Raw genomic sequence first — 27,207 nt, 5'->3', positions numbered from 1 at the left:
TCATCACCCCACTTTACCCGAGGAAACCGAGGCTGGTGATACGTTAGCAGGAAACAGGAAGTCAGGATGTGAGCCCCGCTGGTTCACCTCCAAAGCCGTGGCCCTCTATACATGGGGTTCCTTCTCATCTTTGTCCAGGGAATATTTTCTTATATTGCCCTCTTTGACTCAAATATGCTCAATAGCTCAATATTTTAAAATCTCTTTTTTACACGCACACACACACACACCTATTTTAAACAGAGTGACTTGAGTGGCTTTACAGAATTCATGCAACTGGAAAGGAAGTAGGGTGTGTGTGTGTGTGTGTGTGTGTGTGTGCATGTGCACGTAAATGTGTTTGTAACTTTCTTTCCTGATTAGACATAGATTTTATATCTATTGCAGAGAATTTGGAAACTACACAGACATTTAAGAAAGAAAGTAAAAATAACCTGACACCATAATTTCCAGAAGGCATTCCTGCTAATATTCTGACCTTCTTCCATCTTTTTCCTTAAAGTGTGTGTGCACGCTCACAAGAGCACGGGGGTCATATGGGTGCAGATGTTTTCTTCATAACATTTTATCTCAAAATGTTTCCTTTCAGCATTTCTTGGAAAATAATGTGTTTGTTTTGTTTTAGTTGCTGTTGAATATTCATTCCATGCTGTGACTGGACAGTAAGTTGTCAATCATCCATTGTTAGATATATGGATTATGTCCATTTGTTTTTATTATTTTAAATGGATGGCACTGCCATAAACATATTTATACAAAGTGTTTTGTTCTTATTTCTTGAAAAGAGATTCTTAGAAGTGACATCTGTGCTTCCTGGTGACTGGGGGGGGGTGGGGGGGAGGTCTCACCCGACAGTCAGCCCCATCTCCTCAGACCTCTTGCTCGATCTCATCGCTTTACTTTTGCATTTGTTCATTCCTACTTTTGGAAGCTCTTCTTTCCCTTTGGCCTAACTCAATTAAAACTTCATTTGTTGTACTGCTAACCCGCTTTCCAGCCGCCCTGCACACTTAATCTCACAGCCAAAAAAGTTCTTCACGCCGTTGCATGCATCTATTTGGACGAGTCTTCCTGTCCTCAAGGGTGTCCCACCCAGGGCTGGGTACACACTCGGTGACTAATAAATATGTGGTGTGAAAGTGATGACTTTTCCCCATAGACCTCTCCCTTAAAAAATAGTCTGCATGTTCTAGAAGCCTTTTCAAAGTAAGTGGGAAAACAGTGGGCCTAGAGGGATTCTACAGCGGCTGTTGCAAGCTGTGGAATCTGGGACGAAGCTGACCCCTGTCTAAGGTCATGGGAACTGGGATGACTTTGGTACCAAGATTGACTGAGGGCCTCCTGCATGCCAGGCACTGGGAGTTTAGAGTCTGTTAGGGGAGGAAAACAAGGGACAGACAATAAAAATAAGCACAAGTAAGCCTATTATAAAATAGTATTTAGGTGGTAAGTGTTATGGAAGAAGGTACAGCAGAACAAGGAGGATCAAGACGTGTTGGGGCTCAGTTTGCATCATTAATTGGGGGATCAAGGCAGGCTGAATTGAGAGAGTAAATTTTACCCCAAACCTTGAAGAAGATGAACAAGTCAGTCAAGTAAATATCTGAGAGAAGAACCTTCCAGAAGAATGAAACAGCTGGAGCAAAGGCCATAAAGAGGAGTTTGTGGGGGCAGGTTAGAGGAATGGCCGGGCTGGGCGGTAGATATGGAGTGAGTGTGGGGGCGAGTGGTGGGGAGCCCCTCAGAGAGGTGGGGGGGGGTCAGGCCATGGGGCCACTGGAAAGTGTCCAGTCCTTTCTTGGGTGAAACAGGAGTCACTGGAGGGCTGTGCGCCAAGAAGTAACATGGTGGGACTTGCTGTGGTAACAGAAATCCCCTGGCTGCTGTGTTGAGAACAGACTGCATGGGGCAAAGACAAGTGCAGGAAAACAAGATAAGAGGCCACCACAAAGGCCCAGTGGCAAAGGGCAGTGACTCAACCCAGGGTGGTGCCTGGGCACGTGGTGGGCAATGGTAGGATTCTGGCTGGATCTACTTTGAGCCCAGAGCGAGCAGGATTTCCTGACAGACTGAACATGGAACCTAAGAGGAAAAGGGGTGTTGAGTGTGGTGCCACAGTTTGGGGCCTGACACACGAGATGCTGCTGCTGTTGGCCTGGTGGAAGGAGGCTGTAGGTGCAGCGGGTGGACAGGGAGCTTGGGTTTGGACACAATATATTTTGATGTCTTTACATAGTACAAGTAGAAATGTTAAATAGGCAGAGTATACATAAGTCTGGGATGGGTGGGCGAGATCTAGACAAGAAACAAAAGTTGGGGAGTCATTCGTGTATTTAAAGCTATGAGACTAGGTGAGATCACCAAGGTATGGAGTGTAGACAGAGAAGAGGTGAGTGGCTTGGCCATGGCCCCCAGGGAACTCATGGCAGACACAGTTCTCATCCAGCCTGGTCAACTTCCCTGCCATGTCTGGTTTTCATCCACAGCCCCCCAGGGCTCCCACTCAGTGGGCTGCATGTAAGGGGTCCTGCACATGGTAGCTTCCTGGTGGACCTGAGACCCTATCTGAGGGCACACACTTCACAGCGAGGTAAAAGCCCAGCATCACACCATGGCTGATGCCAGCCGGGAGTCTGGGTTTCCTCCTGTCTCAGATAGAAGTTAGAGAGGAGAGGACACAGGCTTGTCTGGGATGGCCTTGGGGGAAGTGTAGGGCCTGCCTTTCTCTCTCTGGTTTGACATGCCCTGGGGATTTTTTTCAACCAGAGTATTATTTGGAAAATAAGCCAGAGTATGTCTGTTCTCATTCTTTTTTGCTTATTTTGTTTTTAATTGTGCCTCTGGCCTGCCTGCCTCCCTTTCTTCTCTCCCTCCCTTCCACCACCCTCCTTCTCTCTTTCCTTCCTTCCATCTACCCCCCTCCTTCTCCCCTGTGCTTATTCCTCCCCTCCCCTCTGCCATAGGGCCTTTCCATCTGATGCTTCTTCTATCCAGAAGCCCCTCCCCATCTCCCTGGATCCTTGCTTCCTTCAGTCTCTGCCCGGATGTCTTCTTCTCAAGGAGGCCCTTCCTGGTCACCCTCTCCAGAAACGTACGCCACCCTACCGCCCACCCCCATCTCTGTTTCTTGTGTCCTGACTCTTTCTCCCCCTTGCACTCCTTGCCACCTGGCATCTTTTACTTCTTTGCTTTTGTTCCTCTCCTTCGTGTCGCTTGCTGTATAAAACCATGCCCATCCATGGCACTTGCCAGGGACCTATTGTTAATGAATGAATAAATCCAAAAGGGCCATGGGAAGTTCAACTGTTCCCTTAAGGTATATCTTCAGGGCTCCCCTTCACAGTATCTCACAGCTTCACAGCAGGAGGATTTATAGCCCCCTCGGAGCTGGGGGCCTTCCTACAGCAGATGAGGGCACCACATCAGGGTACCCACCAGTGTATGCCTCCAGGGTACACAGGGGTCCCTGTCGTGTTCGCCCCTCAGCAAGTTCTCCCCGGGGCCAGGTGGGGTACAGAAGAAATGCACACCCGCAGGGCACGGCCCCTGTCTCTGCGATCTTGGGGGTCCTGTGCCTCAAGGAGCTATGTCTGCTCGTTCTGCAGGATTAAGTAATCCAAAGTGTGCCCCTGGTGAGGCAGAAATGCCACAGTAGGGAGGTGGGGCTCTGGAGCCTGAATCAGATTTCTACTTCTTGGGAACCGTGGAGTCCTGGCTCCATTGTTGACCAGTTACGCTGTCCTGATCATGCCACTATTTCCCCTCTCCCCCAGCACACAAAGGCACAAGGCAGGCCCCCAGGGCTCGCTCACCCCCACCCCACCTTCAGAAGCAGCCACTCTATGATCTGTTCACAGAAGTGGGAGCTGAAGCTCAGTGAGGCTCAGGGGACCATCCAGGGTCCCCCAGATGGTAGAGGGGGAGGCAGGTGGCAACCCAGGTGGGTCTCAAGCCCCTGTACTTTTCACCCTTCCAGGCCACTTTTCGGGGCCCATTGCCTTATCTGTAGGAAAGGCCAAGGCTGTGGGGAGAAAATGCAATAACATCTATCTGGCAGTAGCAGTATTTAAACCACGTTGGTTGAAATTGAATTAACGCTCATCTCTTGAGGTTTCCAGGTACCAGGACTGACTGGTCCTTCTGCTTTCCTGTGTGTGGAGGTTGGTTTGTGTGTTTTGAATGCGTTCGTTGATGAACAAGGCGTTTCTAGTCTGTTAAACTAATAATCTTAATATTTTATTTTAACTGTAAGGCACCTATTCCCTTTTGTTCCTTTAACAAATCCAATTAAAACAGAGTACATTCAGAATTACAAAATAGATGCTATTAAACCAATAAGAAATCAGAATCTTTTGTTATTGGGCCATATGACCCCCTGGGAACTTTTGCTCCAAATAAAAGTTGAATTCTTATTATCCGCCAGGGGAAGGGGGCAGTTTGACAGATAACGGCTTCCCAGGAAGCACATGTGCACAGCCGCACTGGTGCTCAGGATGGAGAAGTAAATACTATTAGGGGCAGACAGAGCCACACATGCATAATAGCCCAGTAAGATACTTAAAGCTGCGTTGATCAGATTAACCAGATAACTGCCACATGGAGTGAACTTGATGATTTCCACACAGACACTCTGCGGCAGCTCTATTATCATGGAAAGAACGTTCCACCCAGAAACCTTGGAATAAGGGGAGCTGTGTGAGCTTGGATAAACTACTTCATGCCGCACTCCACCCCACGGCATCCTTATCTTGGGGCAGGAGGAATATTCTCACTTCACAGGAGAGTAGTGAGGACTGAATGAAATGGCAAGGGGATGTGGCTTTGCGAAGCAGAAGGCATGATGTGCTCTAAGGGCTGAGCATGTCTGTGTTGGATGGAGAGGGGGTGGAGAGCATCATGTGATTGACACATGGGGATGGCCTGTTGTCCGGGAAGATCAGACGTGCATCTTACAGGGGTTAGAGTTTACAGTGAGCCCACACAGTGAAAATCAAACTTCTGGTGGTCTGCATACAGCCTCGCAGGACCCCTACACAGCCAGCAGGCCCCTGGGGCAGAGGAGGGCCCCAAGTCTCTGGTGAGCACCTGGGAATGCAGTGAGCTAACATTTCCCGGCCACGCTGGATGAAAAATCTGTATCTTTACTTTCTTGACGCATTCATTGTGGCCAGAAGCTCACACTATGGGGGTCCTGGGGGAGTAGTGTGGCTGAGGGACAACAGATTCCAAAGCCAACAGCACACTTTTTTGGGGACATGAGGGACAAGCAGCTTTAATTTCTGTTCCAGGTGTATTTCACCCTGGAAATGCTAGGATTCCAGAACGCCTTCTTCTCCTTGGAGTCAGGGGGCTGCCAATGTGCCCCCCAGGATAAGTGTTGCCTACTGCTAGAGCAAAGGCAACAGTAGAAAGAGAAAAGAAAGGCAGCATAGTATAGCACAAAGATCCTAAGCTTTGGTATGGGACATATCTAGGTTTGCTTTGGCTGTGCTGTGTTGTCTGTGTTACCTTGGGAAAGTCATTTGACTTCTCTGAGCCTCAATTCTCTTATTCTAAAGATAGGAATGACACTTTGCATGGTTGCTGTGGAGACAGAGGAAGGGCCCCACCGCAGGTCTGTAATCGTTACTTTGGTACATGTCACCTGAGTAAATGATATTGAGTGGATCTTCTGATGTCGTCAGGAAACTCCCACAATCATGGGGTCCCTGTAAGACCCCACTCCTGCTGTCTGCATCTCTCCCCATCAACTGTGCCGCATGTACAGTGAGCTGTTGCTCTGAGCTCCACAGACATCTTTCTGCCTCCAGGTTGTCCCCTATCCCTAGCGATCTGTCTCTCTGCCCACAGGAAAGAGGGACTCAACCTAACACAGCTGGGGGCAGGGATGGAAGACACAAAAGCACTTCATGTTTACACCCCCAGTGAGCCTATACTCTGGAAACCAGCTAACGCTGTAAAGCAGTAGACGAGCGCACAGTTCCTGGCCAGGAGTGGGCACTAGACAAATGGTAATTCTTTCCCCCAGTGCAGACTCTGCCCGAGTCAAATGTTAGTGCCTACTTTAGAGCCCCGGCCAGCAGTTCCAGACAGATGCACTCCACGGGCGGCCCCACAGTAACCACCCACATCTCCACCTGCCACCTAGCTGCTTATGAGAAGGTACAGCACGTTTGGGGAAGGGGTGGAGGGCGCAGGCAATGATTTGAAGCCACGTGAGTAGTCACAATGGAGGTGAGGCTGGCCTCTTACGTGTCCAGTGAATGGGTCTTATCAAAGTCAGGAGAGAGTAAGTGCAGTGCCATTGGAATGAGTGATTCTATTGAAGGAAGTTTACATTATTTCCCCTTAAGAGATGGCCCTCAAGCAAAAGATATTTCTCACCCATACAGCATGAAAAGTTAGCTCCAAATACTGGCTGGGAAACAGCAATGACTTTTGGGGTTTCAGTTGTACAGTGTGTCTACCCTGTGTCTCAATGCATTAGTCAAAGAGTGAAATAATTATTGTGAGATCACATTAGCAAGATGTTAAAGATATCAGATATATACAAAGTCAGTCTTAATTAGAAACGTAAAGACACATGAGTGTGAGGCACAGGATAAATTCTATTATCATAGTGGTGATAACAATCTTAAAACTAAAAAAATGCCTGCAAATATTTTGACGGCATTAAAATAAAGGTTGCCATTACGTTTTTAATTTAGATATCCATGGGGTGTCCCACCATGCTGTTTGATTCACAATGACTAGATAGAAAAATTAATTAGAAATTAGAATCAACCAACTGGTCCAGTTTTTCTGAAGTATAAAAACCAATTGTTCAAGACGAAAAGACCCAGCACATTTAAGACCTTCTTGTTTTAGGGCTTCTCAGCTATTCGGATGATATGAAATCTCTTATTTGTCTATCCATTTGTCCATCTTTCTGTCCAACCATCCATCTATCCATCTATCCATTTATCAATTTATATCTCCTTCTCCATTTTCCAGCTTCCCTTGTGAGGGTTGTTGGTCCCACTCCGACATTTTATGATTCTGTGAATTGGTAATATCAGACCATCTAACCAGTTTTTGTTGAATCAAAAGATCATGAGTTTTACACATTTTTGCCCATACTTTTCTCCTACTCGATGGGTAGAACTGGGCAGGATGCTGACCATTCTGAGTTGAAAGAGAAAAGGGTTATTCCTGGTCTTTGGGGGCTTCTGGCACTGGTCTGCTTCCAGTGGCACTCAGCAGCTAAGGGGGTCCTGATGGACCCTAAGCAAATACAACACACCGTATTCTCCATAACCAAGAGCAAGGTCTCCAGCCAGGTAAGCTGATCATGCTTCATCTAGCCTGTGGCTGACTGGGGACCCAGATGTGCTGGGGAGGAGGTGGGGTGCATTATCTTAGCCCCTGCTTTGCCTTGCAGGTAATCAATGAGCAGGCTCAGAGCCAAAGGGCCTGTTGGAGAGAAGCTCTTTAATGAAGAAGTCCTCTGTGGGCAGCTCCATGCTGCTGCCTTCCCATGATTCATCAGCAGTGGAGGGATTCTTATCAGAGTGTGGATAGGTTCTGGGGAGCAGGCTCAGCAGGGTTCACCTAGGTGGGTCTTCAGTCTACGGGAAGCATCCTTCTCATCCAGGGCCCCTCTAGCCCATGCTTATTGTGTTCGAGCCGAACTTTATCTTGAATATAAGAAATACAAAAGACAGCCCAAAGTTTGGGGAGCTCAGGAGAATCAGTAACAATCTAGGTTTTAGATCTTTGAGCTTGGGGACTGGCCTTTTTTTATTGCTCACCTGTGTAGCACCTAATAGGCTCTCAATATATTTACTCGGTGAGTGAACAGATGAATGAATGCAGGAATAAGCACATCGATTTGGCTTAAATTAGTCCCAAAGGACTAATACAAGGTTCATGAACAAAGGAAATTTTACTATTTGTTCAGACCCATGGGATAGAATTGCAAAATAAAATACAGAACTATGGGGCGCCTGGGTGGCACAGCGGTTAAGCATCTGCCTTCGGCTCAGGGCGTGATCCCGGCGTTATGGGATCGAGCCCCACATCAGGCTCTTCAGCTATGAGCCTGCTTCTTCCTCTCCCACTCCCCCTGCTTGTGTCCCCTCTCTCGCTGGCTGTCTCTATCTCTGTCGAATAAATAAATAAAATCTTTAAAAAAAAAATACAGAACTATGCAATGTTCGGGGCACACGTAAACTAAAAATTATCTGTTGTTTATCTGAAGCTCAAATTTGGCTGAGAATGGGTAATTTTATTTGCTAAATTTGGCAACCTTGCCATGCAGAAAAGTCATTGATAAACATTAAGATCAGAGCACAGGATCCCTTGCTCTTGGCCCATCTTTCTTTAAATTAAGATTTCAACTCAAGTGCAGTTGGACAGTTTCTCTGACGCACCACTTTGTGCATACTGTTCCCTGTGCAGATATGCACATGTGCCAGAGCAATGCCACATGGTACATATCCGGATGCCCTCTACCGGGCAGGACAGGGCTAAGTGGGGGCATAAAAAGTCACAGACTTCTAAACCAGGCCAAGCAAGCAGCCACAGTGAGAAGGACAGAAACAGAAGTGGAGCCCCACATATTTTTAAGTTTTTAAAAAAACTGTAAATTTACATATGGTAAAATTTCCCCTTTTTTTTAGTGCACAGTTCCCTGGGCTCTTACAAATGTGCAGTTTCACATAAGCACCACAGTGAGGATATAGGCAGTTCCAGCATCCCAGAAAGCTCCCTCCTGCTGCTCCCTTGTAGTCAAACCTTCCCTGCCCCTCATCCCTGGCAACCACTCATCTGTTTTCTGTACTGTCACTGCGGCTTTTCTAGAATGCTATATCCACGGAACCACTCATCATATAGGCTTCCAAGACTGGTTTCCTTTATTCAGCAAAATGCTTTTGAGATTCATCCAAGTTGTTGTATGTATCAATGGATTTGTCCTTTTCCTGTTTAACAGTGTTCCGTGATAAGGATATGCCACCATTTTTTCATCCATCCACCCACCAAAAGGTCCCTGGGTTGTTTTGGCAATTATGAATAGAGCAGCTAAAGCACACATGAGTAAGTTTTTGTGTGAACCTAAAGTTTTGTTTTTCTAGGGTAATTACCTAGTTGGGGGAAATGCTGGGTCATATGGTAAGTATACAGTTCATTTTGTAAGAAATTGCCAAACCGTTTTTCAGACTAACATTCTTTTTTTTTTTTAATTTTATTTTATTATATTGTGTTAATCACCATACAGTACATGAGTGCACTGGTTGCTCTGTATTCTCACCAAATCTTTGTACTGTATAGATTTTTATGGTTTTTTTTTTATTTTAGACATTCTAATAACTGTGTAGTGGTATCTGCTTGTGATTTTAATTGTCATTTTCCTCGTGACTAATGATGTTGAGCAACTTGTTGTGGGTTTATTTGCCAACCATGTAACTTCTATGGTGAAAACGCTTGTCAAATCCTTTGGGCATTTTATTCTTATTGTATTGTTTGTCTTCTTACCATTGACCTCGAGTTCTTTATAGATTCTAGGTAATAGTCCTTTGTAGGACATGTGATTTGTAAATGTTTTCTTCCATTCTATAGCTTGTCTTTTGATTCTTGATTTTTTTAACAGAGAAGAAATTTTAAGTTTTGTGGAAGTCTAATTTGTCAATATTTTCTTTTATTTTTTTATGGATTGTACTTTTGCCTAACTCAAGCTTATGAAGATTTTCTTGTATGTTTTCTTTTAGATGTTTCATGGTTTTACACTTTACATTCATATCTGTGATTCATTTTGAGTTAATCTGAGTTAATTTCAATAGTTTGAGATTATTATTATTTTTTTGTATGTGGGTAACCAATTGTTCCAGCATTATTTGTTGGAAAGTCCATTGCTTCTCCATTGAATTTCCTTTGAACTTTTGTCAAAAGTCATTTGACCATTTGGATATATTTGTGTGGCTCTATTTCTGGAGTGTTTTCTATTCCAATGGTCTGTGTATGTGTCCCTTCACCAAAACTACATTTTGTAATTACACAGTAAATTTTAACACTGGAAGCATGAACCCCTAACTTCATGTTTCCTTTTTCAGAATTTTTTGGATTTCTAGTTCCTCTTCCTTTCAATATAAATTTTAAAATTTGTTCATTCATGTATACAGATAATCCTACTGGAATTTGCATTGATCTTTAGACCAATTTAATTGGTTAATAGACTTAACGTTAATAGACTTAACGATATTGAGTCTTTCAACTCATGAACATGCTATGTTTCTCTATTTATTTAGATCTTATTTGCTTTATTTCGTCACTGTTTTGTAATTGTCATCATAGAAATCCTGTACATTTTTATTACTTATGTGAAATACACAAAAGTTTTATTTTTTGGAGCGTTATTATTTTTCAAATTTCATATTCCCGTTGTTTATTGCTGGAATAGACAAGATTTTTTGTGTGTTAACCAAGGTGTTAGTCTTATGTCCTGCAACCTTGCTAAACTCATTAATTACTTCCAAGAGTGTTTTTTAAATTTTGTGGAACTCTCTAGGTGGACAAGCAGATGATCTGTGAGTAAGGAGAGTTTTATTTCGTTCTTTCCTATCTGTTTGCTTTTATTTTTCTTGTGTTACTGCACTGGCTAGAACTTCTGATATGATGTTGAATAACATACTGAGAGTTCACCTTCTTGCTTTGTTGCCAAACTTAGGGGGAAAGCATTTAGTCTGTCACCAAGTATGATACAAAATATAGGGTTTGTGTGTGTGAGTGTGTGTGTGTGCATGTGTGTGTGTGTATGTGTGGGTGTGAGTGTGGGTGTGTATAAGCATTTTATCAGGGTAAGGAAGAGCCTCAGGTTAAGGAAGAGCCTAAACTCTTCATTAACTCTTTATTACTGGTTTGCTGTCATAAGTGGATGTTAACTTTTTTTTAGCATCAGTTGAACTGATCCTGTATTTTTTCTTTTTAGTCTCTTAATATGTTGCATTACATTTACTTCTGAGTATTGAGTCAAACTTGCCTTCCCATTTGGTTGTCATATATTTTTCTTTTAACATATTGCTAGATTCAATTTGCTATTTTATGGAGGATTTTTGTGTCTATGCTCATGAGGAATATTGGTCCATAGTTTTCTTTCTTTATATTGTCTCTGTGTAATTTTAGCATTAGGGGAATGCTGGCCTTAGAAAATAAGTTAGGCATTGCTCCCTTTTATATTTGTTTTTCAATATGATAGCAGCTTTTTTTTATTGGTTACAAAACCTAAGCCCATATACAAAATTTGGAACACATTTAGATGTCTCTTTTGAAAGAATGTTTTAGTCTTTTTTAACTGAGTTTTAAAAAAAATAAAAACAATGCAATTTTTCAGAAAAGATCATATAAAATTGGTGTTGTCTTTAAATGTTTGGTAGAATTTGTCAATAAAATTATTTGGGTCTGGAAATTATGGGAGGGAAGGTCCAAGTATGAATTCAGTCTCTTTAATAAATATTGGTCTTCATAGTTTTTCTGTTTCTTCATCGGTGAGATTTTTATAGTTTGTGGTTGATGACGTCTAATTTTTTTTCTAAGGTTGTTCATATTATTCCCTTATTATTCCTTTTATGTCTGTGGGGTTTTAGTCATTTCCTCTCTTTAATTACTGATATTCATAATATGTGTCTTCTCTCTCTCTTTGCATTGTCAGTCTGGCTAAAGATTTGTCAATTTTACTAATCTCTTCAAAGAAACAGCTTTTAGTTTCATTGATTTTCTCTGTTGTCTTTCTCCTTTCAATTTTATTAATTTCTTCTCTTTCTTTATTATTTACCCTACATGCATGCTTTAGGTTTTTTTGCTATTCTTTGCTAGTTCTTTAAGATGGAAGTTTATATTATTGGTTTGAGACCTTTCTTACTTTTTAAAATGTTCCTAGTATGAACATTTAAAGCTATAAATTTCCCTCTAACCACTGCTTTAGCTGCATACCGCAAGTTTAGATATGTTCTATTTTCATTTTCTTCAGTTCAAGACATTTCCTAATTTACCTTGAGATTTCTTTGACTCAATGAATAATTATAAATATGTGATTTGTTAAGTATTTGGAGATTTTTCAGTTATCATTCTGATATTGATTTCTGACTTAATTCCATTATTTTCAGAGAACATTCTTTACATTATTTTGATTTATTTATAATTGTTAAGGTTTGTTTCATAACCAAGAATATAGTCCATATTTGTGAATATTCCATCTGTGCTTGGAAAGAATGTGTATACTGTTGCTAGGTAGAATGTTTTATGTGTCAATTAGATCCAGTTGATTAATGGTAATGTTCACTTTTTCTATAGTAGCAGCTCTGATCTGGAGGCGATTTTGCCCCCCATTGGGGAGTTGGCTATGTTTGGAGACATTATTGGTTGTTACAACTAGTGGAGAGCTACTTGCATTTAGTGCATAGACTTTTCTGGCCTTCTGCTGCTAAATATCCCACATTGCATGGAACAAGCCTTTCCCCCATCACTGCCCCACCCCTGTTACCCACAAAGAAAATAAAGAATTATCTGGCCCCAAATGTCAAGAGAGCCAAGGTTGAAAAGCCCTGTCCTTTGTGATTTTCTGTTTAGTTGTTTTCTTGGTTGAGAGACAAGTATTGATGTCTCCACCTCTAATTATAGATTTGTCCATTTCTTTTTTTCAATTTTATCAGTTTTTCTTCTTTTATATCAAAGCTGTGGTCTTAAGTACATATACATTTAGTATTTTTATACCTTCATGATGAAGTGTCTCTTTTATGTAGTATTCTTCTTAATCTCAGGTAAATTTTCATGCTCTGAAATATAGGTTGTCTGATGCTAATAATGTCACTTGTTTCCCTTCAGTGTTTGCATAGTATATCTTTTCTCATTCTTTTAGTTCAACTTACTTTCGTTTATATAAAGTGGATTTCTTATAGATAGCATATAACTGGGTCTTGCTCTTTTATTATCCATTCTGATAATTTTACTTTGGATTGCTGTGTTTAGGTCATTTTCATTTAATGGAAGTATTGACATGTTTGGATTTAGGTTACCATTTTAATAGTTGCTTTTGTTTTTTCCATTTTGCCTTTTCTGCTTCCTTTTAGGTTATTTGACTTCTTATTTTTTTAGTTTCATTTTAATGTATATATTTCATTTATTCCTCTGTCTGTCCATTGTTTTAGTGATCACTCTGGAGATTAAAATATACATACTTAACTTTCCACAGCCTGCTTAGAATTAATATATTACCAAAGCAGTGTAAAAATCTTACCTACCATATAGGTCCCAATAACTTCCCCCTTTATGTTGTAGTTGTCATATGTATTTCATCTACATACATTGAAAACCCCACCTGACAGTGTTACAATTTTTGCTTTTAACTGTCACACATTTTTTAAAGGTCTTAAGAGGAGAAGAGCAGTCTATTATGTTTATCAGATGTTTACCATTTCCATAACTCTTCCTCTATTCCCAAGTCCAAGTTTCTTCCTAACATCATTTCCCTTTTGTCTGAACTTCCCTTAGAATTTCTTGTACAGCAGTTCAGCTAGTAGCAAATCCTTTTATTTTTCATCCATCTGAGGATGTCTTCATTTTGCCTTCATTCATCCAGAACACCTTCATTCCCTGTCTTCCTGACTGTTCCTTACTTTCAGCACTTGAAAACAATATTTTTCCAGTACTTCTGGCCCCCATGGTTTCCAGTGAGGAACCTACATCCATTCGCATTGCTGGACCCTACAGATAATATGCATTCTCTGGCAGGTTGTGAAGGTGAATTTTTTTGTTTTTAATTTTAAGTAGTTTGATTATATGTCCGAGTGTGGATTTTTTTAAAGCTTATTTGTCCTCTTTGGAGTTCATGGAGTTTCTTTCATCTGTCATTTTTATATCTTTCACCAACAGTTAAAAGTTTTTACCCATTTTTCCTTCAAATATTGTTCTGCACCACAATTTTTCCTCTCCTTCTTCTAGGATATACCTATATATTGATATTGATATATATGTATTTTAGGAGGCAATCACAGGCTACAAGTTCTGGCACACCTTCTGTAGATTCTGTACACTATGGTTATAGTGTCCATTCAGTTGTCAAAGAATTTGCAGTGCTATTCAAATCAGTACCTCTCCCTGTGCAGTGGTCTACCTCTCAGCTCAACGTTCAAAGTTTTGAGGTTCACAGTTTGGGATTAGGTACTAAAGATCCTGTTCAGGGCTCTATCCATGCATAGCCATCTCAATGTGTGTCCAGGGTGCATATACAACCTAATTAAACCTCCTCCTCTCTACAATCACCCTTTGTGGCTCTAGGAGTGGCCTCCCTCCTTGGTCTTCTGGATAGAAATCTGGGGATTTTTATTTTCTTAATCTGCTGTATACTTCCTGCCACTATTTCTACCTCTGGGGCCAAATGGCAGTAGGGTAGAGAGAAAAGAGCAACCTCCATGTCCTTGGGACTGAAGTTTGGTCAAAGACAATGGTCCTCCTCCCTCAGAGTTCTAGCTGCCTTCCTGGCTGACTCTAGTGATATGGGATTGCCTGGGGCTGAGGCAGCAGAGGATAGAAAAAATAAACGGGAAAAAACCAGGAGATCTCCCTCATTCTCTATAATCCCAAAAGACCCCCTTTCTTGGTTTTGGCCATAGAAAGGGGATTTTCTTGTAAATCTTTCCATCACCACTGCTGCAAAGTTGGTCTTATTTTGAGTTACTTTTCCAATCTGTCCGATACTGTTTATCATCTTATCCTCAGATATCTTTTTACCTTATTGTTCATCTTATCCTCAGCTTCTCCAGAAGTTCTGTCTGGGGCCTTTAGTTGCATTCAATAGGTGAGACAAGGGAGGATGCGCTTACTCCATCTTAACTGTGGCTAGAACCCTGGCCTTTGTTTCTAAGCTGCTTTATCCTTTTTTGTTCCTCAACACTGCATGACATAAAAATTTCAGGAGTGGCAAACACAGTACTGTCTTGGGTAACTAGCCAATTATGCCTGAACATGGTTCGTTCATTGTTTCTAAAGTATAGGTGCAGCTTATAGGGCCTGCTTGAAAGAACATCAGTGCTGCTGAGAGCTGAGAATGCTTTCATTGGTTTACCATGGAGATCTCTATCCCAGGATGACTTGTGTAGGGTAGGACCCTCTGACCTTAGCTAGGAATGGCAATAGCAAGATTGATAGTAAGCACGTGGAAGGTAATTTTTACCCAGTTCCTTTTGACACTGAGGATTATTGCATGAGGAAAACGTGTGATGATAGATTCTCATACCCCGATTGCTGGTGCTTCTTGCGTTTTGTAAACCTGGTTCCTGACAAAGGGCCTGAATGATGAACTATATAAACTGCAGGGCATCTCTCCCACTCATCCCTGTGGGGAAATGGAGCTAATGCAAGCACTGTTTCCTGACAGCATGCTTTCGTCCAGAGTGGACCCTTGGTCCAAAATAGGAAATCAGCCAGCAAGAAGCACTACGTTTTAGAAAAGAGTCTCTAGAATAGGACAGGACAGTTTGCATACTCTTCCTAACTAAAGACCATCCTCACTCCCAAGCCTCAGTCTTCTTCTCCTCACAATGGAGATAATCCTATGGATCCTACTAGATTGTTGAAGATTGAAAGGAATATGTGCAAAGTTCCTGATAATAATATGTAATAGTTAACATTAATCAATCTTTTACTATGCGCCAGGCACTGTTGTAAGCAATTTATAGCTTAGATAATTTACACTCCCCAAGAGCCCTACAAGGGAGCTGTTTTCATAAATGAGAAAACCATGGCACTGAAAATTTAAGAAAATTCTTTAATGCAGATCTAGACTTCTAAGCCAAGCATTCTGAGGCCAGAATCTACCCATGACTCTGTCCATTCTATACTTCTCCATATGGCAGCAGCATAGGTGTTTACACTGGGATTGCAGCATGAAGGGTGTAAGGGGAGGAAGCGTAGGGGGTAGGAAGTAGAAAAGACAGCATTCGCTTACTGCCAGGCTCAACCCTCGCTCCTTCGCACTCAGCGAGGTGTAGGCACACACACCCACTTCGGGCTGAGTAAAAGACGCTTTTGTGTTGTTCCTTTGTACCGCAATGACAGTAGTCAGGCCTGACTGGTGCCTCTGGATCCAGAAGGAAGGTGAGGAGAGATGCAATACATAAGGCATTCTTAACTCCCACCTATTCCCTCATATCCAGGCTATGCTGCTTCTGAGAACTCAGTAGTTCTGCCCCTAGGGACTCATGGGATAACTGTAGGGAAACACTAGATTTTTGTGAGGGTCTGGGAAGTGGCAGATAGACAAGAACACACGTACACACACACACATACACACACAAACCCCTTGGTGGTGGTGGGATATGTTTGAGTCCAGGACAATGGAGAGATTCATATGTCAGGGAATGGTACAGCCAGAGGGGCAGTGAACATCCTTCAGGCTCACGCTGCACTGCCAAAGGGGACACTGAATTTGCTGAAGATCTTTGGCTAGGTGACCTCTGCTGATGCCCTAATTTCTGTTCACCCTCCTCTTTCTCTCCTTTAACGACTAGTGAGTGAAGCATTACAATTTGGGGGGAGTCTAGTGCCCTCATGTCATCTCCTAACTAGACATCTGTTCTCTTCTTGTCACAGTATATCTAGCAGTTTCTTGTGACTTTTCCCTCAAACCAATCACCAACCAACAGAACAACACGCTTCAAACATACACCCTTACTAAAAGAACATGGCCAAGGGCGGGAAAGGCCCCAAGGGCAAGAAGATCACCCTCAATGTGGCCAAGAATTGTATCAAAATCACATTTGATGGGAGAAAACGCCTTGACTTGAGCAAGATGGGAATTACCAACTTCCCCAAGTGCATCCTGAGACTGACTGATGTGGATGAGCTCGACCTTAGCCGGAATCTGATCAGAAAAATCCCTGAATCAATCTCCAAGTTCCAGAACCTGCGGTGGCTGGACCTGCACAGCAACTACCTCGACAAGCTTCCTGAGTCCATCGGCCAGATGACCACTCTGCTCTACCTCAATGTCAGCAACAACAGGCTGACCACCAACGGGCTGCCTGTGGAGCTCAATCAGCTCAAGAATATCCGCACTGTGAACCTAGGCTTGAACCATCTGGACAGTGTGCCCACCACGCTGGGTGCTCTGAAGGAGCTCCATGAGGTGGGGTTACATGACAACCTGCTGACCAGCATTCCCAAGAGCATCTCTAAGCTCCCCAAGCTCAAAAAGCTCAACACAAAGCGAAACCCCTTTCCCAAGGCAGAGGAGTCAGATACATTCATAGATACCATCAAGAGGCTGGACAACTTATATCTGGTAGAAGAGAAAGATCTTTGTTCGAATTGCCTCAGAAAATGCCAACAAGCCCGGGACAAGCTGAACAAAATCAAGACTATGGCCACAATGGCACCAAGAAAGGCCATCTTTTCCAATCTGGTCTCACCCAACTCCATGGCCAAGGATTCCCAGGAAGATTGGAGGTGACCTGGGACCCTGAGGCAGGAAGGGAAAAGGGAGGGAGGGGAGAAGGCAGGAGGCTGCATCTCCAGGGCATTGTGGGATCCCTCCATTCCTGCAACATCTCCTCCAGCCAAGCCCATAAAATACCTTTCCCTTCCTCCCTGGCTTGTGATTTTGTTGACCGAAGGGCTTTTAGTTCTTTACCTCTTCTCTCTTCTCTGCATGCAAACACCCACACATACAGGCACAATGAATCAGAAGAGGGTCATCCATCCTCATTCTTCCCAGAATTTTCCTGCCTACAACCCGTGGCCAGGGCAGCCAATACTGCCAGCACGCTCTTAGTCACATTGTCATGCACTTCAGGACTAACTGCCAGCTCCCAAATGTGGAGTTCATTCTGTGGGAATGCTTTGGTTCAGAGCTTTGGAGGTCAAGAATCTCAGAGCAAGGATTGGTAGGAGGGTGGAGGGACATTCAGTCTTGGGAAGGTGACAAAACTGAGCTATAGAAATGGGCAGATTATCATTAAGTATCGGCAGGTAATATCTTGGGCTGGAACCAGTACTAACTTTTTTTTTTCTCTTGTCTGCACATACACAATTTGTTCTAGGAGCTTTCTAGACTGAATCTGCAAGCTCTTGACTGTCTGTGAAGGAATGAGATTGCATTCCCATCTTATTATGTCCAGTTCTTTTCCAGACTCTTGTGGGAGTAAGGAAAGAATAGGTTCAGGTATGGGTTGGTGCAGTCAATAAATAAATACCTTACCAGGCACTGTGCTAGATGCAGGGGCTGTGTCTGGGGGTGGGGGGAGGGAAGCTTGCCTTGTCCTGTGCAGACCAGTTGAAAGAAGACAGAACAGAATGTTATTGTCTGAGAAAGTTAGGAGATCAGGGCCAACTGGTATGCAGGGCTGGCCTGCAATAGAGAAAAGTCAAAGATTCTAGAGCTGGACAGTTCTAGGCTCAGGACAGCTCTGCTTCTTTCTTTTCATGTCCCTGGACATCTTGCTTAGCTTTGGTTCCCTCATCTGTAAAGTGGGAGTAACACCAGCCCCAGATGCAAGGGCTGTTGTGCATCCAAAGCAGGTAGCACACAAAGTACTCAGGAGAAGTCAGTTCTCTGCACGAACCAAAGCTTGGTGCATCTCAAAGCTGAGATACTACGTTGGACGGTGTCCCTAGTCATGCTAGATCTTTGGCAGCACTGACAGTGGTGGAGTCAATTCTCACAGTGGCCGAGAACCTTCCCTGTACTGTTCACTCACACTCACTCATACCTTTGTACTGCCTAAAAGGAAAGGATCAAGGAAGATATATTTAGGAAAACTTTTTTTTTTTCCTAATCAAGACATTCCTATGTTGGTGGCAGGTTTTGCAGTGGTCAGTGGAAAACCAGGGACATCTGTTAACTCAGTGGGACTAGCTTGTTTCTTTTTCACATGATAAAGCAAAGCAGACAGCATACTTCATTTCTTCCCTCCTCACTGCTTACTTTCCTCTGTAATGCTTAGCTGTGACAACACTTTCTCCAAAATCTCCGAAAATACGATTCAAAATTCCCTTTTCAGCTTTTCCCTTTATTAAATGTTTTCCGTTATAAAAATAACAAAACCACAACATAGTTTTAAATATAACTTCTTAAAGTATCCACATCTCTGCAGCGTGAGCCAGCTATAATACTGACAGATTTCCTTACGAGTTATGTTTCTGTATATATTTTTATATGCAGTTGAAATTACAGCATTTACCTCATTTTTATCCTGCTTTGAAATCCATGTTGTTACATGGTCTTAATAACCATAATTTAAAACACCTGCAAGCCAGTTGAACAAACACACATAAGTTACTATTGGGCATTCAAGTTGTTTCCAGTTTTTCACTCATAGAAGTCATTTCGTCATGAAAGCCTGTATGATGAAGACTTTAAAAACTATTTTACATTATTTTCTTGGCATAGCTTCATTATTGCAAATACGTTAAACTGTGTTTTTTTTAAATAATTTTTGATACATGCTATCACAGTTTACAAGATTACACATTTATGTATCTATCAGTAACATATTAGAGAATCTGTTTTACTGCATCCTGGTAAGCTTTGAGAGTGTCATCCTTTACGTTTTCCCTTTCATTGAATGTCTGAAGTGATTTACTAGAAGCCCTTCCCAAGACAAACGGAGCAGTCGCGTCTATGACATGTGTGATGAGATGTCATGCCTTAGGCTCAAGAGCCACCCCTAGCACGTGGGGGGCCTTGAACATGTCCCTAAGGTAGCCACTCTGCTGTTTTAGCTACTTCATGCCTCACCCAAGAAGTCCAGAACCCGTGCAGGGCATATGATCCAAACAGAGAGTGGTGGCCAGTTATTTGGAACTATCCATTTTCATTTCTAACCCCTGGAGACACGTTTTCTTTAGAATTGGTGTTCCCCTCTTAGTCACTCAGAGGGATTGGCAGAGAACGGGAATTAAGAAAAAATGCCCCTGGGGGCCGCTAGGCAGGATCTTGTTCTGGACCACAGACCTGCCCCCTACTCCCTCTCCTGCTGTGGGCACACCATACTTCCACTACTGCACCTGGTCCTCAGCACCTCCAGGCATCGATCCCGGATTCGTGGCCAACGGCGCAGTTGGTGTGCAAGACGACATTTCTCTGCCACCATTGGTCTGGGTGCTTTATAATGCTTTCATTCTCACAGCCATGTCTTAGGAAAGGGTTGTAAATGTGTTGGCCTTCACCAGGACTGATAAATAAATGTGCAGGGGGCTTTGATTTGCTGCAGGAGATAGTCACATTAGACATCTTGTTAGCCAGGAAACCCTGGCAGTAGAATGAAGCAAAGAGTGGAGATAGAGATGAGTTAGGTGTCATCTGGCACATTTTCTTTCTTTTTTTCTCATCAAGGAAAAGGTTTGATGCTGACATTCTTTCATGCTCTAAAATACATAGTCACTTTTCTTTCCTGAGATTTGTATTAAGCCTAAAAACACTTGGTAGGAAAACCCTGGGGTTTCGCTTTCTTCAAACAGATCAAAAACCCTATTTAGGCTAAACCAGTCACTGCCCTCTCTGAAAGCCAGGCATGACCTAGGTGACCCCTGTGTGACCTCTGCCCTTGCTGTGTTTTGCCTCCATGACCTGGAGTCATTGCCTCAGTCTCTTGTGTCTCCATCCCCAGGATCCGTTCAACATCTCCCTAGAGTAGCTTATGGCAAAAACTTGAAGACTAATCAGCCAACAAGAATAAAGGACTCTGGAGAAGAAAAGCCCTCAGTTAGGAGAAGAAAGAGAGTGGTAAGGGGAACGTTCTGGAAGCCAGGCTCTCTGGTGCTGGCCAAGATACTGACTTGCTTCTTAAATTCACTTTGCCTTTCTTTGCTTTAGACTGTGTGTGAAAATGACTTTGGGAAATATTTGGTGAATTTTTTTTACATATATAGAGGAAATGTTTAAGAAGATGATAGACATAAGTCATAGAAAATTAAAGTTTTATAAGAAGACTTTAAGACTTGAAAGACTTACGGTCTTTATACTCAAACTGGTAAAGTCTCTATGCCAGTCGCCTGTGGTAAGTTACGTATGTATAATGCAATCCCTCAAGCAACTAAAATGTATACAAAAGATTCATACAAGGAAATATACTCAAAAGTACTACAGATAAATCAAAGTAGAAATTTAACAGATCTCATGTTGAAACATGAGAGACTATGGACTCTGGGAAACAAACTGAGGGCTTCAGAGGGGAGGGGGTGGGGGAATGGGATAGGCTGGTGATGGGTAGTAAGGAGGGCATGTATTGCATGGTACACTGGGTGTTATACGCAACTAATGAATCATCAAACTTTACATCAGAAACCAGGGATGTACTGTATGATGACTAACATAATATAATAAAAAAAATATTATTTAAAAAAAATAAATTTAACAGATCTTTCAGTAATGCACAGGTAGGTGAAAAGAAAAGAAAAACAGAGAAATGAACAACAGGGAAAAACATAAACAGGGAAACAAAAAATAAAATGGCTGATTTATATCCTAACATTTCAATAATTACATAAATGTAAATAGTCTTCTTTATTTGTAATGGCCCCAAACTAGAAACAGCCAAATTTCTCTCCATGGGCAAATGGTTAAGCAAACCTTGGTATATCCATATCCTGGAATACTATTCAGCAATAAAATGGAACATACTATTGATCCATGCAATAGTTTGGATGGATCTCAGTAACGTTATTCTTTTTTTTTTTTTTTTTTTTAAGATTTTTTTTNGATTTTATTTCTTTGACAGAGATAGAGACAGCCAGCGAGAGAGGGAACACAAGCAGGGGGAGTGGGAGAGGAAGAAGCAGGCTCCCAGTGGAGGAGCCTGATGTGGGGCTCGATCCCATAACGCCAGGATCATGCCCTGAGCCGAAGGCAGACGCCCAACCACTGTGCCACCCAGGCGCCCCTCAGTAACGTTATTCTAAGTTAAAAAAGGCCAACCTCCGTGGGTCACATACTCAGTCACTGCCCTCTCTGCAAGCCAGCCATGACCTAGGTGACCCCTGTGTGACCTCTGCCCTTGCTGTGTTTTGCCTCCATGACCTGGAGTCACTGCCTCGGTCTCTTGTATCTCCATCCCCATCTCCATTTTTAGATCGTTCTCTAAAGAACAAAATGATTGTACTGAAGAACAGATCAGGGGTTGCCAGGCTTTAACACTGTGAGAGGTGGTGGAGGGTGGGCAGGACGATAAAATGGTAGCACAAGAGATATCTCCGTGGTGCTAAAAACAACTGATTATGTTATAGTGGCGGTGGTTATGGAATCTACACGTAGGATAAAATGACACAGAACTATGCACACATATTGTATCAATGTCAACTTCCTGGTTTTGAAATTGTACAACAGTTACATAAAATGTAACAACCATATGGGGAAATTAAGAGAAGGCTGTATGGGGGCTCTATGTATTATTTTTGCAACTTCCTGTGAATCTATAGTTATCTTAAAATAAAAAAAATTTTTTTAAACAATTTTGCAGCCTAGATGCAGCAATAAACAGATCCTTGTCCATCTGCCAAGTGCTAATTTATGAGTAAATATGACAAGCTACAGCCATCCCAAAGAGCTAAGGCATTTCAGGAGAAAGACCAACTTAACCTCAGTTCACCAGACTAATCTAAAATTATCCATTGTTCATTTCGTCCTTGAAGATGCTATAATAATAAAAAGAAACGTATGGCTTCTTTACCCATGTTCCAGGTTTTCTGGTGGTGACTGAGCACAAGTAGAAAGCTGGGTGGGGGACTTGGAACCAGCAAGTCTCTCTCTTCATAGTTCTGGGTTTTCACCCCAAACCCTCCTGGCCCCATGGAAGCAACATGACTGAGTGGAGCTGGAAGGACAAAGGGGCCAGGGTTGGTGTAGACAGAGAGGCTTAATTTCAGCTTCTACCCAGAAGTGGATCTGAGTCATGGCTAAGGATATAGCAAAGAGGTGATATGAGCAAGAGAGAGAAGAGTAACATGAACGGGGCCCGAAACCAAGGTCTATGCATGACCCGGGTAGGGTTCACTGCAGGACACCGGACTCAGCTGCTCACAGCCTGTTGCGCCAACCATGTGAAAAGTTCCTAAATGCTGGAGTATTGGTTATACCACCAGGTTGTTTAATTCACTTCTGGTCCAGCAACTCTGCTCTAGATGCTGAGGTCTGAGTTGGGCAGTGTCTACCATTGCCTCCCCCGACCCCAGGGCTGTGCTTTCCCACGAAGCACAAGGAGCATGTTTCTGCACTCAGTGATGAGGCTGAAGCTATCTTTATCAAAGTAATCACATACGTGACAGATTCCTAGCCTCCCAGCTAGTCAACTGTGCTGATCTCTGGAGAGCAGGACTGAAGGAGCCCTCATGGGCAGGAAAGGTAGTTGAATTTTAGCCTCCATGCTGCTAGCAGTGGTGCCTGTGAGGGTGTGATTGATTGTCTTGAAAGATCATCATCTTATGGGAATTTATAGCTTCTTATGGTTGGTTTTCTGAGAGCTTTGTCTTTCATTATTTTTCAAAGAGAATCTATAAAGGAAACTCTGACAACACTCAACTGCAGAACTTTGCCAAAAAATGCATTTCATTTTAAATGCTATATTTAAGTAAGCTATACAATTGAGAGAACATTTCAGAAACTACAAATACCCAGATACAATCAGGTCCCAAATACAAGCTCTGCCTCATACCTAATAGCCCACTCCAGCCCAGGGACACTTTGCCTTGATGACACAGCAAGGGAGCATTTCAGGGACCATTGATATGGTAGGATACCTCTGGCCCATTTAAAGGCGTGTGTGTGTGTTTCTCGGTATTTATCCAAAGGATACAAACATAGGGATTCGAAGGGGCACAAGCACCTCAATGTTTATAGCAGCAATGTCCACCATAGCCAAAATACGGAAAGAGTCCAGATGTCCATCGACAGATGAATGGATAAAAAAGACGTAGTGTATATATATAATGGAATATTACTCAGCCATAACAGAGAATGAAATCTTGCCATTTGCAATGGCATGAATGGAACTAGAGGGTATTATGTTAAGCAAAATAAGTCAGTCAGAGAAAGACAAATGCCATATGATTTCACTCATATGTGGAATTTAAGAAACAAAACATATGAACATAGGGGAAGGGAAGGAAAAATAAAATAAGATGAAAATTGAGAGGGAGGCAAACAATAAGAGACTCTTAACTCTAGAATCAAACTGAGGGTTGCTGGAGGGGAGGTAGGGGGATTGGGTACCTGGGTGATGGACATGGAGGAGGGCACATGATGTAATGAGCCTTGGGTGTTTTACGCAACTGATGAATCACTGACCTCTACCTCTGATATTAATAATACACTATATGTTAACTAAACTGAATTTAAATAAAAAATTAAAAAATAAAGGTGTGTGCTGTATACAACAGGGATTTGTGAGAAGAACCAGATAGGCATCCATGCTTTGTATTTCTCTATACAAAGTTTTCTAAACTCTGGGTTCAGTGTGAACTGAGACCACTGGGAAAAAATAGAATGCTGGCATCCCAAAGAAATGTCTGCACAGAAATAAGTCCAAATGGTAGAGCCCTACTTTTTCAGAGCATCAGTATAGAAGATTAAATTCTGCAGTGCTCTTTTTTCTTATATTGTAAAAAGGGAACTGCCTTCTTTGGTACCAACTACCTTTTAGACAAGGACAAATTTGATATTCCCGGCCAAGAGGAGCCCCCTATTTCTTGTTTTCTGTCACTGGAAAATGATGTAACCCAGAACAATTGTATTTTTTTGTTGTTATTTTCAGGACAATTAGGTAACTAGATCACCCCAGGTAGCTGATCACATCTATTTTTTTCTCCCTTAAAGGAATTTTGGGGTCATTTAAAAATGATCATTGTACCCTGCATTTCATTTCAAAGCTGTTTGCAACCTTTCGTGGAGGGCACAGAGAATTGCGAGTGTAAGGATGTGTTTATTCACATGGACATTCTCAAACAGCGGCCTTCCCTGTCACTTCAGCTGTTCTTTCTAGTCTTCCAACTAGTCCTCCTCAGACCTCAGCAGAGCCTGCCTGTGGGACTTTCTGGCTGCCAGACACTTAGCTGGCAAAGTGTCTAGCTGGCTTTCTATGAGAAACCCCTGGAGGCTTGCAGAAATCTTGCACCCTATCAATATCTGATGATGCCACCATGCTTTTATCAGAATGCTCTAGTCTTTTACCATGGGGAGCCACAGATGGCTTACAGATCCCAGGTTCATCCAAGACTTTGCAAGTATTTCCCACTTAGGATCCAGGCCCACAGAACCTTCCTGGAATTCAGTTATGGAGACAGCCATTGTCGTGGGAATTCTAGGCAAAACTCTGGTACCCCAAAGCTCAGGTTTCCTACATGTAGGGAATGGCCTGCAGAGAGGCCAAATCAGTTCTCAAAAGCTGGGAGCTGAAGATACAAAAACCTATAGCACAGGCCAAGACTCTTGGGCTAGGTGAAAACTCTCAGAACGAACTGCACACTTCTATCAGAGATGAGAAGCTCAAGCTTCATAGAATGTCTGAAAAGAAGATGGGTATTTTTCAAGACTTACTTTATGGATCTGGCATTGCCCTTAGTAATCCAAATGGAAAATAATTAAGTTTGCTCTAGGCATGGGGCAATGACCAGCCAAGCCCTCTGAAGGCTGGGGGCCACTGTTCCCTTTCCTCTCTGGAACTCCTGAAGGTCCAGTGTGGCTGATGGNAAACTCTGGTACCCCAAAGCTCAGGTTTCCTACATGTAGGGAATGGCCTGCAGAGAGGCCAAATCAGTTCTCAAAAGCTGGGAGCTGAAGATACAAAAACCTATAGCACAGGCCAAGACTCTTGGGCTAGGTGAAAACTCTCAGAACGAACTGCACACTTCTATCAGAGATGAGAAGCTCAAGTTTCATAGAATGTCTGAAAAGAAGATGGGTATTTTTCAAGACTTACTTTATGGATCTGGCATTGCCCTTAGTAATCCAAATGGAAAATAATTAAGTTTGCTCTAGGCATGGGGCAATGACCAGCCAAGCCCTCTGAAGGCTGGGGGCCACTGTTCCCTTTCCTCTCTGGAACTCCTGAAGGTCCAGTGTGGCTGATGGGAGAAGAAGAGCTGTCGAGGAGAGATGCACAAGGTCTGGGAGCACAGACAGCCACCTGTTTTTAATCAATTGTTCCATATACACGCCTACAAATACAGCAAGTGAAGCTAAAACTAAGTGAAGGAATTACACTATTTATCGAGCACCTACTATGAGCCCAAATCAATTTAATCTCAAAGCCCACTGCTGGCTGTTGCAACACTGTCTCACCAGGTCCCTGCTTGGGTGGTCCCAGCGCCTAGGACCAGTGCTTCCACCAGGGCTTCCTCATTTTGTCAAAGCTCACCTTCCACGAGCTTAGATAAGCCTTTCTCTGGCGCATTATGCATTGTTCCCAATTGACTCCAGAACTTTTCCATTTTATATTTCCCAAGGGCCTCCATGCTTGGAGCTGTGCTGGGGCTATGCCAGGCAGGTGCAGAACGGTCCTGGAAGATCCTGTTCCCATAGGCCCACATAGCCATCAGATTCCAAGTTTCCATCTCACCTGGACTTTTCCCTTAAACTCTAAATTTATATACCCACTGGCCTACATGACACCTCCACCTTGACGTCTGGCAGGCATCTCAAAATTAACATGTTCCAAACTGAGCTCCTGCTATCCCACTCCCTGCAGTAGTTCGTTCTGCAGTCTTCCCATTCCATCTTCCAATTGCTCAAGCCTAAACCCTTGGTCTTATCTTTAAATTCACACACACACACACACACACACACACACACACACACCACTTGATTTGTCAACAGATCCTAGCAGACATGGCGTCAAAACGTGTCCATAAACAGAGCACTTCATACCATCTTTGTACCCCCCCAACTCGATCGAGAGCATCAGCATCTCTCGGTTGCATTACTGCCAAAGCCACCTAACTGGACTCCCACTTCTGCCTTCGACCTACGATGCTTATTCTTGAAGCCAGAGTGATTCTTTTAAAATATAAGTTAGGTCACATCATTCCTCCAATACTGTCCATTTATTCAGAGTAAAAGCCAACACCATTATCAGCAGCCCCCAAGGCTTGCATGAACTAGCCCCTGCTACCTCTCCCCCCTCTTCCCTGCGCCCCAAGCATTCTGGTCTCAGCTGAGCCCACTGTGCTCCCCTACCCCCACCCCCACCA

General features: G+C 42.9%; 2 protein-coding genes across 7 annotated transcripts in view; one reads left to right on the top strand and one right to left on the bottom strand.

The window, feature by feature from the left end:
* Window positions 1-17,479, top strand: part of LRRC18 (leucine rich repeat containing 18) — a 28,950-nt gene extending 11,471 nt beyond the window's left edge. For 2 of the 6 annotated variants that reach the window (XM_034662847.1, XM_034662845.1), the window contains exon 3: window positions 16,621-17,479. In XM_034662847.1, coding sequence (XP_034518738.1) covers window positions 16,712-17,479 — 768 coding nt within the window. In that variant the 5' untranslated portion in view covers window positions 16,621-16,711. Of the gene's footprint in view, window positions 1-625; window positions 663-8,971; window positions 9,076-9,098; window positions 9,151-16,620 lie in introns of those variants that run through there. The other 4 variants (XM_034662846.1, XR_004626189.1, XM_034662848.1 and 1 more) reach the window with 4 other exon arrangements.
* WDFY4 (WDFY family member 4) overlaps window positions 1-27,207 on the bottom strand; it is a 290,100-nt gene that overhangs the window by 46,063 nt on the left and 216,830 nt on the right. The window lies entirely within an intron of this gene.

The sequence above is a fragment of the Ailuropoda melanoleuca genome, chromosome 6 (assembly GCF_002007445.2).
Source record: "Ailuropoda melanoleuca isolate Jingjing chromosome 6, ASM200744v2, whole genome shotgun sequence".
NCBI lineage: Eukaryota > Metazoa > Chordata > Mammalia > Carnivora > Ursidae > Ailuropoda > Ailuropoda melanoleuca.
Note: the sequence above shows the minus strand (reverse complement) of the source record. Positions and strands in the feature narration are given on the sequence as shown.